Genomic DNA, 14,753 nt, shown 5'->3' with positions numbered 1-14,753 from the left:
AGGTGAAGTCTGTAAATTGACTGTTGGTAGTGCTGGCTTGAGTAGGTGGCATACCGGAATGATAGCGATGTGCGATTGAATGTTTGGTGGGCGGGTGGCGAATCGGGATGTTGAGTGAACTGTACATTACAATGTAACGAATTCACGATATAATGAGTGCTACCATCCGAACGGCCCAGAACGTCGCTGCCAACGTGAAAGGAAACCTTGATGGACGACAGCGTCAGACGAGGGTCACAGAATGTAAGGAAGGATAGCAAAGTGTCTCGGTATTACACAATGAACAAGGCTGTGTCACGATGCTGGTGGTCTCCTAGACTAACGAAATAGTATTGTCAACATCCTAACGAGAACAGTTAATGTCACACAGGGAAGGCGATGCCGTTGTGGGTTTCGCTTTGACGACATCGTAGCTCTCTTGTGGCAGTACAAGGACCGCGAGAGGTTGTCAGGCATTAGCCTTCACTGAAAACAGACAGCAAATACTTAGGCATACAAGTTTCAGATGGGCTTCTGATTAGTGAGCCTTCGAAGGCAAGAAGACACTGGGTGACAGACGGAATCAAGCCGGTCATTCTCAGAGAGAGGTTCGCAAGGGCCAGACTGATAACAAAGGTATACTATAGAACATCATGGTATTGCACTTGCCGGTGTCTATGCTTTCCTCCTATGACGTGGTGTCCATTCGCTCATCGTCTCCCTCCACGGCGAATCCTCTTTCTCTAAGTGTGTTATCGACCACCGCTCGGACATCCACATCGTTCTCCTTGATATAGTTTCCGGAGCTAAGATGACAAACGCAATATACATACAGTCAGCATAGCTCCTGGCTCACTTGGCACGCAGAACGATGAGATTGAAAATATAGGTAAGAGGTTACGAGACTACTACTCACTCCAAGCTTGATTTGTAAGACGCATCAACAGTCGTCAACAGATCCCGAAGATTGCTCAAGCCCTTTCGTAAACAGTCAACAGCAGAGTGGTTGTCTAAGTGGGTATCAACGGAAGTCAGCGATGCGACCAGGCTTTAGAGCTAGCACACCGACTAAGAGAGCCGTTTGTTACGCACCGTACATCTGGATTCGAATGTGGATCTTCGGTTCAGAAGGGTGAGGAGCTGTGTAACCGCAGAACTCCACATCGGGGCTGATGAACATATATGTCAGCACAACTCTGAATCCGGAGGATTGACTGATGCTGGAGACTCCACGCTCGAAGATTACTCACTCCTTCATGATGATCCATCTCAAAGCGTTTCCTAGCGTGTGATCTTCTTGCCAGAGACAGAATGTACAAGCTGAATAGTCAGGTTCATAGCCTGGTAACTGTGAAGAGCGTTCACCCAACGGGTTAGCTGGTTTTCAGATCGCATTGGTAGGTTGACAATGTCTGCAGTCGGACGTGCATGCAGCTATTACCACATGGAGGGGATCTGATTCGAGAAAGCTGAACAACGCACTATTGTGATCTTCTCATGGGTGAGCGATGTCGAGACGGACTGGAGGAGAGTCCCGGGGTTATCCAGTCGGGAAGTAGATTGGGTGGGTGCTTCTTCTTCGGCCATTTTGCTCGTTTTTGTCTAGGTAAGTCAAGGATGATAGGTATGTGAGTAAATTGATACCATATGCATTCCAAGTGATTCGAACCAGACATTTATTGTTGTCGCATCAAAATCTCGAAGGACGGCAAAACAGAAATATTTGCTTCCGCTGATTGTACTTAAAATCTCCCCCCACTTGCGTCTCCCGGAACCGGGAGCGAATCGTCGCGTCGAGGTCATCTGCCACAAGCTGCTGTTGCCACTCCCACATGTCGTGCCACAAATGGGCTGATAAGACCCCGTCTACTCTTCTTATTCACTACTTCTTCACTTCTGCTCTCACCAAAACCTCAATCAAAGCCCCAAGCAAGCTCAACACGAATTCCCCACCTCCCAAGGCTATTCCTGCGGACAATACCAACCACAACTCTTCCAATAGCTCGACTTGCGAGGTACAAACGTCGCAACCAATCGAACCGGCAACGATCGTTTCCCAAGAAGTGACTCTCATGTAAGCGCATGCTATCTACGTACCCCCTTATCTCCCCCTTCACATGTCGGATTGTTATAGTGGACCCTCTTGACCTCTGTCACTTCGATGGGCAGTAGTGTCTGCCAAGAACGATTAGTGGCAGAAGACCGTGGCTGATGCACCGATACCAACGGCCAATCTCACATCAGCCACCACACCAAAACCCGCGACATGAACGTCTATCTGGCCCCACTTGACGACCTCGCCGATGGAATCACGTACCCCCATGCTCGAAGCAAAGGGTACGTTGCCGACCCGTACAAGTGTCGTGTCTGCGGAACACGCTTTGACACATTGGCATCCCTTCGGCTGCACTACTCGCAAGCGCACATGGCCGACGAACTCTACCAGTGCAACGCGAGTCAGTGTAATCAAAGCTTCCCCGACTCCTTGGCTTTCGAGAGCCACTCGAAAACCACCCATGGCACAGATCGACCTTTCGTGTGCCCCTACCCTCGATGCGCGGGGAACCTGGTTCCTTCCCGACCGACACGATCGAAGAGCGGTCGATGGAAGTGGAAGAACCGTATAATGTGTTTCTGGCGAACAGGTGGAAGGGAGTTACTGTCAACGTTTGTGTGAACTTAGTGAGTGACGTGTTACCATCACAGCAACTGGTCTGACGAGGTGGTTATTGCAGCGCAAGCAAAATGTGTACGAGGCGGTTTACTCACCAGAGGAGAGCTTCGTTAATCCCTTTCTTACGATCATGATTGGGTATCAGCCGGTCCAGCAGCACTATTTTGCATTTGTATTATCCAACGACCCCAATGCAATGAAGAGGCAAGTATCTTGTAACATTTCCAATATTTCATTGCTGACGTTAGGGGTAAACACTCACCCGCTTTGACCCCCTCCCACCGCCGCCTTATCCTGCATCCGAATCGCCCTCGTCGCGTCAACTTCCCGTCGAGGAGCATCTTCCCCAGCCACCCAAGACTGTGACAAGAGGCGAATCACCTTCCTCGATCCACCCACAAAGAGAGGGAGGCATTGAGTGGTATGCGGATGAATATAGTACTATTTATGTAGTTTCTGCAGGTAATTTACATCGATTTTTGGGTACAAGCAGAAAATGGAATCGCAGTCATCGTTTGCTACCTATCACATAAGTCACAAGATCGCATCACCTGGATTTGAGATCAGCGGAGTACAGTGAGGCCGAGAAAACTCATAAACCTGCCCAAGAGACAGGCTTGCAGGGATGAATATGCTATGCTGGGCGAGGTATCGAAAGGGGGCCACGCTCATAAAGGATGTCTTGGAGCACACTGTTTCACACCATTCGAGTAATGTGCATTTACATGATTGGCGTTGAAGTGTAGAACCTCTCGGTTTCAGATGCACGGTCCTCCTCCTCGTCCTAAAAACTGTCTCTTCCACAGCCAGCTCATTCCGTTTCTACTACGAGAGGTACGTGCGCCTTGGTGACAAAGGAATGGTGCGAACGTCAGGAGGTCAACGTCTTTCGGGAATGAGGGTTAGACGCTGCCTCGTGGTGGCCTCGCCACCTTGACTATCACCGCATTGGGTAGCTGCTGGCCACTGACATGGTGTGAATGGATCGGAAGGCATTTTTCAACCAATAGGGAAAGGGGGGGAGGGGGGACGATGAGGGATGTTGAGCGAAGGACTGATTGGCTCTGGATCTTGTGAGGATCGGAGATGATTTCAACATGATCCCCCCTGAGACCGTGCTGAAACCACAATCGGAAACGCGGTCTGTGCACTTAGGAATTCAACGGGGGGCGCTTAGACGGTGCAGGTTGGATGTCTGTTGCCCCCCCCCCTCCACACACACCACAACACGTTGAATGGTAACGAGGCACCTTTGTTTATGTGCCCTGCGTACAGTAGATACGTCATTGCCAAGCGCATTCTTGTGTATGTCCGTCTAGATCTCTGACCACTGGAACTAATGTCTCGGGCAAACACGAGGGACAAAGATACAGCGGGAGTGGACCGCCGATATAGGGGTAATTGTTACGAATGTATAACTATGGATGACGGGAAACCAGCCCGATGAGATGTACACAGAATGGTCATGAATAGTCGCATTACCTCAAAACCAACAATTACTGGTGACCATGTTACATCTCAGCTAGACACAATGATTCTAGGGAGAAAGCTTCACACACCATCACGGAACCCAAAATAATACAGCAATCCTCCTCGCCCACCTCCTCCCCTGTTGTACCATCTCCGTTGCCCTTGCCCCCTCTTGCCTCCTTCTCTCAATGACTTCCTCGGCCCTCCTCTCTGATCGCTCATTGAGAGAAGCGATCTTCTCCTCGACCTCAGGAATCGGTGGGATGAGCGTCGAAGACGCGAGATCCGGATCTGAAGCCATCTTGTCGATGAAGTGCAATACGAGTTCTCGAGAGTGATTTTACTCGTGTCGGCCCCGCACTTGGCTTGCGCCATGAGGTAATCATGGTAGCTCGGACGTTTTGAAGTCAGAAAGTTCTTGATGCGATCCTTGTTAATGAAGTCGGTGTGAGAAAAGCCAGTCTTTCTGTCAGGAATTTCGGCGGGAATAGATATGAGGACCAGCTGTGAGACACAGTAGCTGAAAAGAATACAGCGACCGTGTCTATACCCAAACACTTGCGCATCGAAGGCAAGTTTGTGATCAAACAGCTCATCGAACCTGATGTTGGGGAAGTGCGACGGATCCTATGAGATCTGACGGACATGTGTGACCGCGCGGTGGTTTTCTCGAGGATTCGCAAAGTCTATCGAGCATTTCTAAACGTGGAGTCAGCGCCAGAGGAGAGTACAATTGGTGGAGAAAGGACTTACCGCGCGGAACCCGTATACAACATGTCGCAGATCTTCCGCGGAGAGGCCAGGCCATTGTTGATCGGTGGAGGGCACTGGCTTGGTAGGAGTCTGGTCGTAAATGTGCAGATGTGTCGGGCGGAGGAAAGGAAGCGTCTCGAAGCCATCCCCGTTAACTCCGGGGACTTGAAGGAGGTTGGGAGAGAACTTTGTCGGATTCCAACGATAGGGGATTGGGTCCAGGATGCCTTGCCTTCGTTCGATCGCGAGCTCGTCATCGGTCTTGAATATGATACAGGTCGGATACCTAGGCGCCAATGATCAGCACGATAACACACGAGCATCAAGAAACAGCTCACTTGTCTAGGTTCTCGTAGATGGCAACAGTACATGAACAGCCCGCTGGCGCACCTCTATTTCGAGGTCTCGCGCCACAGTCAATCAATCGATGAAGGACCATGGAAGTTCGATTCCCTTCTCGTAGAGGGCGAGTCGAAGGGCATGGAAGAAGGGGACAAAAGGGACCGCATATTCGGCGAACGTTCTCAAATAGTTTCGAGGTTTTCCGGTCGATGCTCCTGATGCAAAGTCAACAAACCATCTTTGATCGAGTTTGATAATGTGGTACTCACAATTGGTCGGGAAAGGTTGACAAAATTCACACCGATACGTTGTTTCATGGTAAGTGACATCTACTGTGACAAATCACAGCGTAGTCAGCAACGATCAGTCAATCATCTCCATGCGAGACCCGAGCGAGAGTTTTGCAAGCGCGAACATGTCGCAAAACCGATAATGTGAAAAATCACGACTTACGGCTTAGTGAACTTTCATTGTCGCCAAATGGAATCCACAATAGCAATCTCGTAACACTATAACAGAGGAGATCAAGTTGTGACAGCAAGTCCAAGTCAAAATATGTTTGGTAGGTGATTACACTACTAATGTTTGGCCTTCCGAAAAAAAACATGAAAAGCATAAAATGAAAGTAGACACACGATGATCAACAGAGGCTTCAGTCAATGAGGCCCTATCACACCACGGAGACAAGGTTGAGTGATATTCGCCAAAGGCCTCAACTATAATGACGAGATGGGCGAGATACTCAGCGAGAATGACGAGAACGACGAGAATCCGAAGAGAACAACCTCAGGATGAGCGTTGTGGCCTTGGACTGACTGAAGGCTAAGTGATATCGTCAAGAGCGATAGCGAAGGTACGGTGTATGACTTTCAATCGGGAAATCACTAAGGAAAAGAGTACAAAAGATGAGAATAGCCATTCTCCTATATATCCATTCATCCATCCGTCCATCTACGTTGAGCGATATTCTACAACTCGGCGAGTTCATCGAATTAGACCAAATAAGAGATGGGTTCGTTGAATGAAGTTCTACGAGTTCGACGAGAATAGCGAGTAGTGCGGAGAGTGCGTCGGGATCTTGTAGGTCACGTGATGTATGTGGCAGTGACCGTCATGACACCCACCCAGCTTGATTCCTGTCTTCCCTTCCTCCCAACCTGTTCCATTTATATCCCCTCGTTGCACAGCGCCAACATAGCAATCGACGGACACAATTGGATAGGGGCCTATTCAAGTAGCCGCAGCGTCAGTGTGGAGTGATAGTGGTGTGGCAGTGAGTCCTTGAGAATGATCCATCCCACCCAGCTTGATTCCTGTCTTCCCTTCCTCCCAACCTGTTCCATTCATATCCCCTCGTTGCACAGCGCCAACATAGCAATCGACGGACACAATTGGATAGGGGCCTATTCAAGTAGCCGCAGCGTCAGTGTGGAGTGATAGTGGTGTGGCAGTGAGTCCTTGAGAATGATCCATCCCACCCAGCTTGATTCCTGTCTTCCCTTCCTCCCAACCTGTTCCATTCATATCCCCTCGTTGCACAGCGCCAACATAGCAATCGACGGACACAATCGGATAGGGGCCTATTCAAGTAGCCGCAGCGTCAGTGTGGAGTGATAGTGGTGTGGCAGTGAGTCCTTGAGAATGATCCATCCCACCCAGCTTGATTCCTGTCTTCCCTTCCTCCCAACCTGTTCCATTCATATCCCCTCGTTGCACAGCGCCAACATAGCAATCGACGGACACAATCGGATAGGGGCCTATTCAAGTAGCCGCAGCGTCAGTGTGGAGTGATAGTGGTGTGGCAGTGAGTCCTTGAGAATGATCCATCCCACCCAGCTTGATTCCTGTCTTCCCTTCCTCCCAACCTGTTCCATTCATATCCCCTCGTTGCACAGCGCCAACATAGCAATCGACGGACACAATCGGATAGGGGCCTATTCCGTACCCTTGCTACTGTTGGACAATTCGACCTGGTAGGGTATGCCTTCGGGCGCGTGAGTTCGAATCTCACTTGTGTCAAAGAATTTCTTTTTTGTTTTGACCCGTCCGGACGCCTCGGGCTTTTTTTGGCGCCCGCCTCCGCGGGCGCTTCGCGCCCATGTCATGCATGCATGTATACATGCTTGTCTACATCGCCCGTCATGGGTTTACATGCATGCCATGCGTTACGGGTCGTGTGGTATGGTTTGTGGGATGTGCGACCACGGTCATAACGTACTGAGGTGGCGCAAAACCTTGTTCCTCTACAAGTGCCACTTCTATATGCTGCTGCCCACGCCGGTTCAGCTACTGGTGTAAGTCATTCAGCAGCGCGGTAATTCGCATCTAGAGAGTGTTGTGCTACACACGGATGGCGCTTCTGGCACCCCAGCATCAGTGCATGAAGACACCGCGTGCTCGGCAGGTTGGCCCCCTGCACTGGCCGCCTGCCTTGCACTCTTCCTCTACACAGCACCCAGGTCACGATACAGTTACTACCAAGTCTCAATCACTGATACTGATGTTACACACTCTACGCCTCTATGACCCGCTTTTGACACAGTGTTCGTATACAATAATGCAATGCATAGGTGAAAAGCACGACACATGAACTGATCTATCGTTTGACCGGTCCCCGCTTCTTGGTCTTGGGGAAAGTAACAGGTGCCACCAAGATTGCTTTTCGCGACGCGCTCGCTTCTGCCATAGTAAGACCTTGCTTCTCTCGTTCAGCGGGAGTCGCCATGTTGACTGTACATCCAAGAGACTTGTAGACCGTAGCGACTCTGCGGGCCAGGTACGCAGTCAGCACACATGCCATTTTAACGATACGTTCGAAGCGAACGCTTCACTCACTTTGTGGGCTCCATCTTGAGGTCTTTTGCAACCCTGCCAACTTCTACTGCGTATCCATCCAGCAAGAGATACAGAAGACAGATCCAAGCTAAAAGCTTCGTCTTCATCTTCTCCGTCACGGAGTGCTTCTTCGCAGCCGTTTCTGAGAATCGTGTGATGAGACCGTCGATCAATTGACGAGGAACACCGGGGAATTTGGCTGATAATTCGGATGAAGCGGTTTTGGAAAGTCGAGGGGCGAAGTCGTGGAATGCGAGGAGGCAGGAAAGGTAGTACAGGAAGCGCCTAATAAGGAGTGGACGTTAGTCAGAGCGGCTCTTGGCAGATGGAAGCGCGTCCCATTTCGCGAATGGGTATGCAATCTGGCTCTTTGACGACTCACATTTGAGTACGTCGTAACGACTTGTCCTTGAGGTTTGCAATCACTCGACACTTGTCCTGAAGCCACAAACTCCTCCTGAACGGTAACAAGCCCACACGCGCCTTATCGTCCTTCGCTTCCAAAAGTTGACTGACATCGATGGCGGACCATTCTGAAGGAGGGATGATGGAATCGCGAGAATAGACGGCGGTGACGTCTGAAGTAGTAATATTAGGAGTGGGAATAACATCGCTTGGCTTTTCGGGCCCTGTTATTGGTTTCACAGCGTCAGCGCCACACTATCCCATCGCACAATCCAATACATAATACTCACCATCCTCGACCTTCATCTCTCCAATACTCTCCATCAGATGACCTCTCACACCCTCCATAGCACCAACATCCACCTTGTTCCTCTCTTCTGCTCGAATCTGCACCTTTGCTTTTCTCGTTCCGAACGCTTCACCAAGGTCATTTCGTTTAGCCTTGTATAGAGCTCTCTGGTCGGCCGCGGGAGCGGCCGAAAGACCAGCCGATTTCAGTCGTTTGACGCTGTGTGCTAGGAGGTAGAGTGGGGCTGATGGGTGAACGTGGAGAGTCTGTGTTGATGGGTCATAAATAGCTGGCAGGTATCTACAAAAGCGACACGTAGTCAGTAAGACAGTAGAATCGAAAGTAACTCAAGTCACCCACTGGCAATCTGAGCCTTCCGCATCCAATCTTTGATCTCTGTTATGACTCGAGAACTCAACATCCTCGGTCTCACCGGCAATCATAGTATATTGTTTAGTCAGAGCGGACGAAGAAGACGCTTCTCGAGAATACATCGTGAAAGGAGTGGATTTGGAGGGTCGGACCGACGGAAAGTTGACTATGCGGATGAAAAACTTGGATTAGCTCTGATTTGCGCTTACGGTTTACGCCAACGGCGCCTCGAACATTCAGCTCACCAAAAGCAGGTCCGGCGGACGAGGAAGCTTCCTCAACAGCGACTTGGACGTCCATCGCCAAATCTGCCGCAGCAGACTTTCGCTTATGCGATTTCTTGGGTTGTTGAGAAGTCGATGCCATTCTGTTTGGTCTCCGTGTACGAAGATTGCTCTAGGTAGCGACGAGCTTTGTGAGTATATATTCAGGTGTGAGAATGGAGAGTTGAAATAACAAGAAAGCGAGCACAAATGTCCAAACATTTTAACTTTTGCGACCTTGCGTTTTCACCGGGTTCAAAACACGTGACTCTCTCTAACCACGTGGCTGCAACAACATCGTCAACCTGGAATTGTTGTTGCTCTCGCAAGCATTGTTAGTTTGATTTCTGACATCCATCTCGCCGCTAGTCTCAATCAATACTACTTCTTCTTGCGATAACGATTCTTGCTGCTTGCTCTTCCGACCCCCTTGAGGGGATACCTTGATCCGAAATGGGTGTGCCAGGCCTTTGGGACGTGAGTCGCACCTTCTTCGCCTAGATCGCGAACTGATGTTTACTTCTCATCTCGTAGCTCTTACGACCCGCATCGTCTCGAACTTCTCTATCCGTCTTGTCGCGAGAAGCCTTCCATGCGAACCGAAATGGTCTCAGAGCCCTCACGATCGGTATCGATGCGTCGTAGGTTTCACACAGCCATACCTCGGATAATGCTTTCGTCGCTGATTCGTCCGCCGTTTTAACAAAGGATCTGGATATTTCACGCGCAGGTAACACACTACGGAGAGAACCCTTTCTTGCGGACTATATTCTTCAAAATTACTGCGCTCTTACAACAGCCCGTGTTACCTGTTTTCGTCTTCGGTGAGTGCCTGAGACGCACGAGATGTACTCATGAACTCATCCTCTTAGACGGACCGAATAAACCTGGACAGAAGAGAAATCAGAATGTAGCTGGACAGTTCGGGACAGGAGATGCTAGGAGCAGACAGTTCAAGGCTCTGTTGGACATGTGTGGCCTGGAGTGGTGGAACGTGAGTCCGCAGTAGCGATACTATATATGATTGGGGAACTAATGGTCATCGGTCACACAGGCTCCAGGCGAAGCAGAAGCAGAGCTGGCGGTCATGAATAGACAAGGCAAGATCGATGCGGTATTGTCGGACGATGTCGACGCCTTACTCTTCGGCGCGACCTGTCTACTGAGAAAGTAGGTAGTCACGATTGATTGCGGTCAAATCGCTATGCTAACAGTCTTACAGTAACTCTCCCACCTTATCCGGCGCTCAAGCCTCTACTAACGCGGCCAACTCCTCCCGTGGTGACATGCGACAGTACGAGATATACCGTTCCAGCGCTATCCGTGACAAATGGGCTTCAGAAGAGGGCACAAAGCTTCTCACTGAGGAGGATTGCCGGATGGCCATGGTTTTGGTCGCACTCCTTGGCGGCGGAGATTACACTCCAGAGGGTCTTCCCAGTATAGGTAAGCTTGAGCGTATTTAGTGAAAGAAAGCACCCCACTGATTGTCTTTGCTCGAAATAGGTCCCACGATCTCATCTGGCCTGGCTAAAGCCGGTCTCTCAGATTTCTTGCGCCTATACAATATAGATCGAAAAGCCTTTGACGCTGGGCTGCCGGAGGTTCATCAGCGTATGATCGATGAGCTACGAACGAATGCATCCAAGCAGGTCGGAAGGAAGTACCCCGATCGTGCCAACAAACTCGCCGCGGTGTCACCGACCTCATTCTTCCCTTCTTTCACTCTTGATGCTTACCTCAATCCAGCTACGAGTCCCCTTGACGATGCAACTCAAGGTTGGCCCGGGTTCGGCAAAGGTAAAGCGCACGAAAGAAGAGGAAAAGCTAGGAATGAAGGAAGAGGTGACATTGAAGGCATGGCGTTGGCTTGTGAGAAATACTTTGAATGGGGCACGAAGGAAATTGTGGTGAAGAAGTTTGCGGGAGAGTCCGTTGGACTGTTTGGGGCCGAAATTATGAACGAAGCTAGAGAGGCGATTAGGGCACGATCACCACTCACCGCTCCATCACAGCTTGTCCACCAAAACGTCGGCACATCGCAAGCCGCGTCGACATCGAGGATTACATCCTTCTTTCAGCAGTCGGTCTCATCACCTCCTCCGTCTTATAAGTCATTGCAATCCTCACAGACAGCAGCTGGAACTCCTCCATCACATATCATCCGAATCAACTCGATTCGAGACGACCCCACTATTAAAGGGCTCCACGAAGAGCTGCACGAGTATCGTCTCACTTTTCAACATGGACGGTATATTCAACGGTGTCACAGTGTAATGAGAGGAACACGAGTTGATCCAACGCAATTACCTGCGGAAGAGAAAGAACGTTTAGGCATCGTCGGAAGAGACGCGGACGACGCGGAACCACTTGCAAGTCAGAGTGTGGCACCCACATCAGCTCCAAAGACTGAGATTAGGATGTGGCTGGCGGAATGGCTAGTACAGGAAGCTTGGCCAGAGCTAGTCCGAGATTGGGAGGAGGAGAAAGCAGCGAAACAAGCTGCTAAATTGGCAAAGTCGCCAAAGAAGAAGAAGGCGCTCTCAGGTCCTTCGATAGCGAAGGGGAAAGGGAAGAAGCTGTTCGAAGCTAAAGGAGAAGACATCAATGCTTTCACAGCTTTCTTCACGCAGAAGCCTAGACCTGAGATCTCGCGGACTACGACCGAGGAGACAGATGAAGAGGTCGAAAAGGTTGAAAATCGATCCACTCCAAGGCGCACACCGGCAGTCATCGATCTGAGTCTATCACCTTCTCCCTCCCCTCGCCGGTCCCCATCTATGCCCAATCTCGCGGGTAAGAAATGCCGTGCTCGACCGTGTCCTACCTCATCCCTATCGAGTCTCCCATCCGATGGCAGAAGTTCGCCCAGTAGTTCTCGTGCGGGCTCTCCGACACCGCGTGCTAGACCTCGAGCAAAAGCGGCGAAGCGGACGCCTTCGCCTCAACGATCTAGCAGTCCAACGAAGAATGCATCTGCGCCAAAGAGGGCTGTATCTCCGAAACCGACATCGTCCCAAAACCCCACGATTGCCAGACGTTTTCCGCGGTCTACACAAAGGGTGTTCTCCAAATCAAAATCTTCTCCTTCTGCTTTTGCGACTTTTGGTGCTGCCAAGGATCAACCCATCGATCTCTGCTCATCCGATACCGATGACCAGACACCCGCCAAAGCACCTACCCGACGTCAGATATCCCGCCCGATAACCACTTCTCCGCCTCGGGGAATATTCACACTGTCTAGTAGACCAAATACACTATCACCACCTCCGTCTCGAAGCTCGTCACCTCCTCCTATCATCGCCAAAGTGATCAAACCAGCCAAAACAACTCGATCCAAGAAGGCTGTAGCGGAGGCGCAAAATCGTCTACAGCTTCCGACTCTTTCGCAGTCCTCTTTCTTCAGTTCGCAAATGTCACAGGACAAGGTATCGCCGAAGAAGGCGTCACCGCCAAGGAGGAAAGCGAAGTATGTGGTTGTCAGCTCGAATGAGGACGAAGAGGTGCTGGACTGTACCAGGAGTCGATAGTGATTGACATATTGCGCCTCATACCAACGTTGTATTGAACGGAACTAACGATCTTGATGAGTGACATGCTACTTGATGCCCTTCAGCGATGACGCTGCGCCTGGACAACATCATCAGACCGGAAGTCCCGTCTGTCCAGTCCTGTTCCGAGGTCGATTTCATCGTATCGCAGTCTCGTCACTGACATAATGGAGATATTTTGCTCTATTCTCATCTACGGCCATAGAACCAAGAAAACGCCCCATCCCGTTCGCTTTGGGAAGCTAAGCTCGGTATCGCTCGATTAGTACCAAGGTGGGGGACCACTTGGGAATCCCGGGTGCTGTAGTTTTTGCTTCTACCATGCTCTATTGCATTTGTATTCAGGTGAAAGAGATGCATGCATACATGCATGCTTACATGATCAAGAAAGAAACACGGATAGATATCTTGACGGAGGTGAAAGAACCTTTTACGGATGAGTTGTTGTGGTGCGATTTGTGCAATTCTCCTATCACGCAGCGGGCTCCGCACCAGCATTACCTGATTTGCTCTTCTTCCTGTTCTTCTTCTTCCCCGATGCGTCGTCTTTCTCCTCGCTAGCAGCAGGAGGTTCGTCGCCTTTCTCACCAGGAGCGCCGTCAGCTTTCGTCCCTCCCTGCTCTTCCTCCGCGCCGTTCTTCTTCTGCTTCTCCGTGATCTCGCTCTTCTCGACATCGCTTCCTTTGTCGCTCTTCTCCTTCTTGTCCTCCACGATCTGCACTTTCTCTCTTTCCTGCTCCACAATCTTCACCTTCTTTTCCTTGACAGGAGATGAAGGTATCTGTCCGGATGTCTCCTTGGGCGCAATCTCCTCGGTTGCCTTAGTAACGACGATTTCCTTGGGTTTCGCAACTTTCGGCGCGGATGCTTCTGGCACCGTTGTAGATACCAAAGCCTTCATGATAGTAGGGACTTGTAGCTTTGCCGATGGACTTCGATCTTGAGCCATCACTTTCCTTAGATGGGGTCGAATGACGACATAGCCCCACCAATGATCTGCGACCCCCGAACATCATCAGAACGATGATCACAACGGATCCAGATGTCTCAAAACTCACATGGTGCTGGTAGACTCGCCAATGTTTTATCGAGGTACATGATCTCTTTTCTAGTCCAGGCGGACTCTTTGCGAAATTCGATCTCGTGTGTACCGTTCGATTTCAGCTCCACGAAAACGAGGCACTGGCCGACTACGGTACGAGCAGGGTACATTAGATTCATTAGTCAAGCATACACTGTCCAAGTCTCTATGATAGAAGGGAACACGACCCAAGGTGGAGGCTTGAACGGTCATCTCACCTTTGCGGAATGTGGGATGATCGATGATACGCTCGTGGACTGCCACAGGACTCCATTCGTGCAACTCGTAGATATCGTAAAAACGAGACTGATGTCAGCTAAAATCAGCTTGAAAGCCTGAGAAAGGTCGTATCGCAACTTACATAGAGGCGGAATGATCCTCCTGCGGGTGATTCCCAAGCAAATGACGAGAAGGTCGATCCCATCCTGGAGGGTTTGAGTGATATAGCAGAACGATAATGTGAGGTTGTGTCAATATGGAATATCAAATGCTATGAATCGCTTTTGAGTACATGCCGTCCGAGGGCATCGTTAAGCTGTTCGGGTGAGGTCACGGCCTACATGAGGCGAGGCAGGAAACGAGGTTTGTGACGTCGAAGATACACATACTTACACACCGTCAGCAGAGATGACACACCCTCTTCGACCCGATCTGGGCGGCGTGTGTGTGTTTGATCTCCCCTGATCATCTTACCACCCTTCGGCACGTTGTGAATGAGTTACCCAGTACAACCCCACTG

The 14,753-nt window shown here is 50.3% G+C and overlaps 4 protein-coding genes and 1 non-coding gene across 5 annotated transcripts; 2 read left to right on the top strand and 3 right to left on the bottom strand.

The window, feature by feature from the left end:
* Positions 1–667: 667 nt before the first annotated feature.
* Positions 668–1,566, bottom strand: CI109_100206 (uncharacterized protein; the record flags this gene model as incomplete). Its single annotated transcript, XM_032007382.1, has 5 exons — positions 668–785; positions 896–989; positions 1,072–1,148; positions 1,230–1,327; positions 1,462–1,566. 5 exons carry the CDS (start codon positions 1,564–1,566, stop codon positions 668–670), a joined length of 492 nt encoding a protein of 163 aa, XP_031858383.1.
* A 6,248-nt stretch (positions 1,567–7,814) lies between these two features.
* On the bottom strand, positions 7,815–9,485 carry CI109_100205 (uncharacterized protein; the record flags this gene model as incomplete). The annotated part of the gene is made up of 6 exons (XM_032006929.1): positions 7,815–7,983; positions 8,054–8,338; positions 8,436–8,682; positions 8,749–9,047; positions 9,108–9,285; positions 9,365–9,485. The coding sequence occupies 6 exons, from the start codon at positions 9,483–9,485 to the stop codon at positions 7,815–7,817; spliced, it is 1,299 nt and encodes a 432-aa protein (XP_031858848.1).
* Positions 9,486–9,835: 350 nt separating this feature from the next.
* Positions 9,836–12,912, top strand: CI109_100204 (uncharacterized protein; the record flags this gene model as incomplete). The annotated part of the gene is made up of 7 exons (XM_032006928.1): positions 9,836–9,859; positions 9,917–10,023; positions 10,091–10,206; positions 10,255–10,376; positions 10,437–10,552; positions 10,605–10,828; positions 10,889–12,912. 7 exons carry the CDS (start codon positions 9,836–9,838, stop codon positions 12,910–12,912), a joined length of 2,733 nt encoding a protein of 910 aa, XP_031858847.1.
* A 215-nt stretch (positions 12,913–13,127) lies between these two features.
* On the top strand, positions 13,128–13,242 carry CI109_100203. The gene has a single exon (XR_004236759.1). It is a non-coding gene; the product is annotated as a 5S ribosomal RNA (ribosomal RNA).
* A 163-nt stretch (positions 13,243–13,405) lies between these two features.
* On the bottom strand, positions 13,406–14,438 carry CI109_100202 (uncharacterized protein; the record flags this gene model as incomplete). The annotated part of the gene is made up of 4 exons (XM_032006927.1): positions 13,406–13,929; positions 13,992–14,123; positions 14,233–14,320; positions 14,376–14,438. 4 exons carry the CDS (start codon positions 14,436–14,438, stop codon positions 13,406–13,408), a joined length of 807 nt encoding a protein of 268 aa, XP_031858846.1.
* Between the last annotated feature and the right edge of the window lie 315 nt (positions 14,439–14,753).

This window comes from Kwoniella shandongensis, chromosome 1, assembly GCF_008629635.2.
Source record: "Kwoniella shandongensis chromosome 1, complete sequence".
NCBI lineage: Eukaryota > Fungi > Basidiomycota > Tremellomycetes > Tremellales > Cryptococcaceae > Kwoniella > Kwoniella shandongensis.
This window is presented reverse-complemented; position numbering and strand designations above follow the sequence as displayed.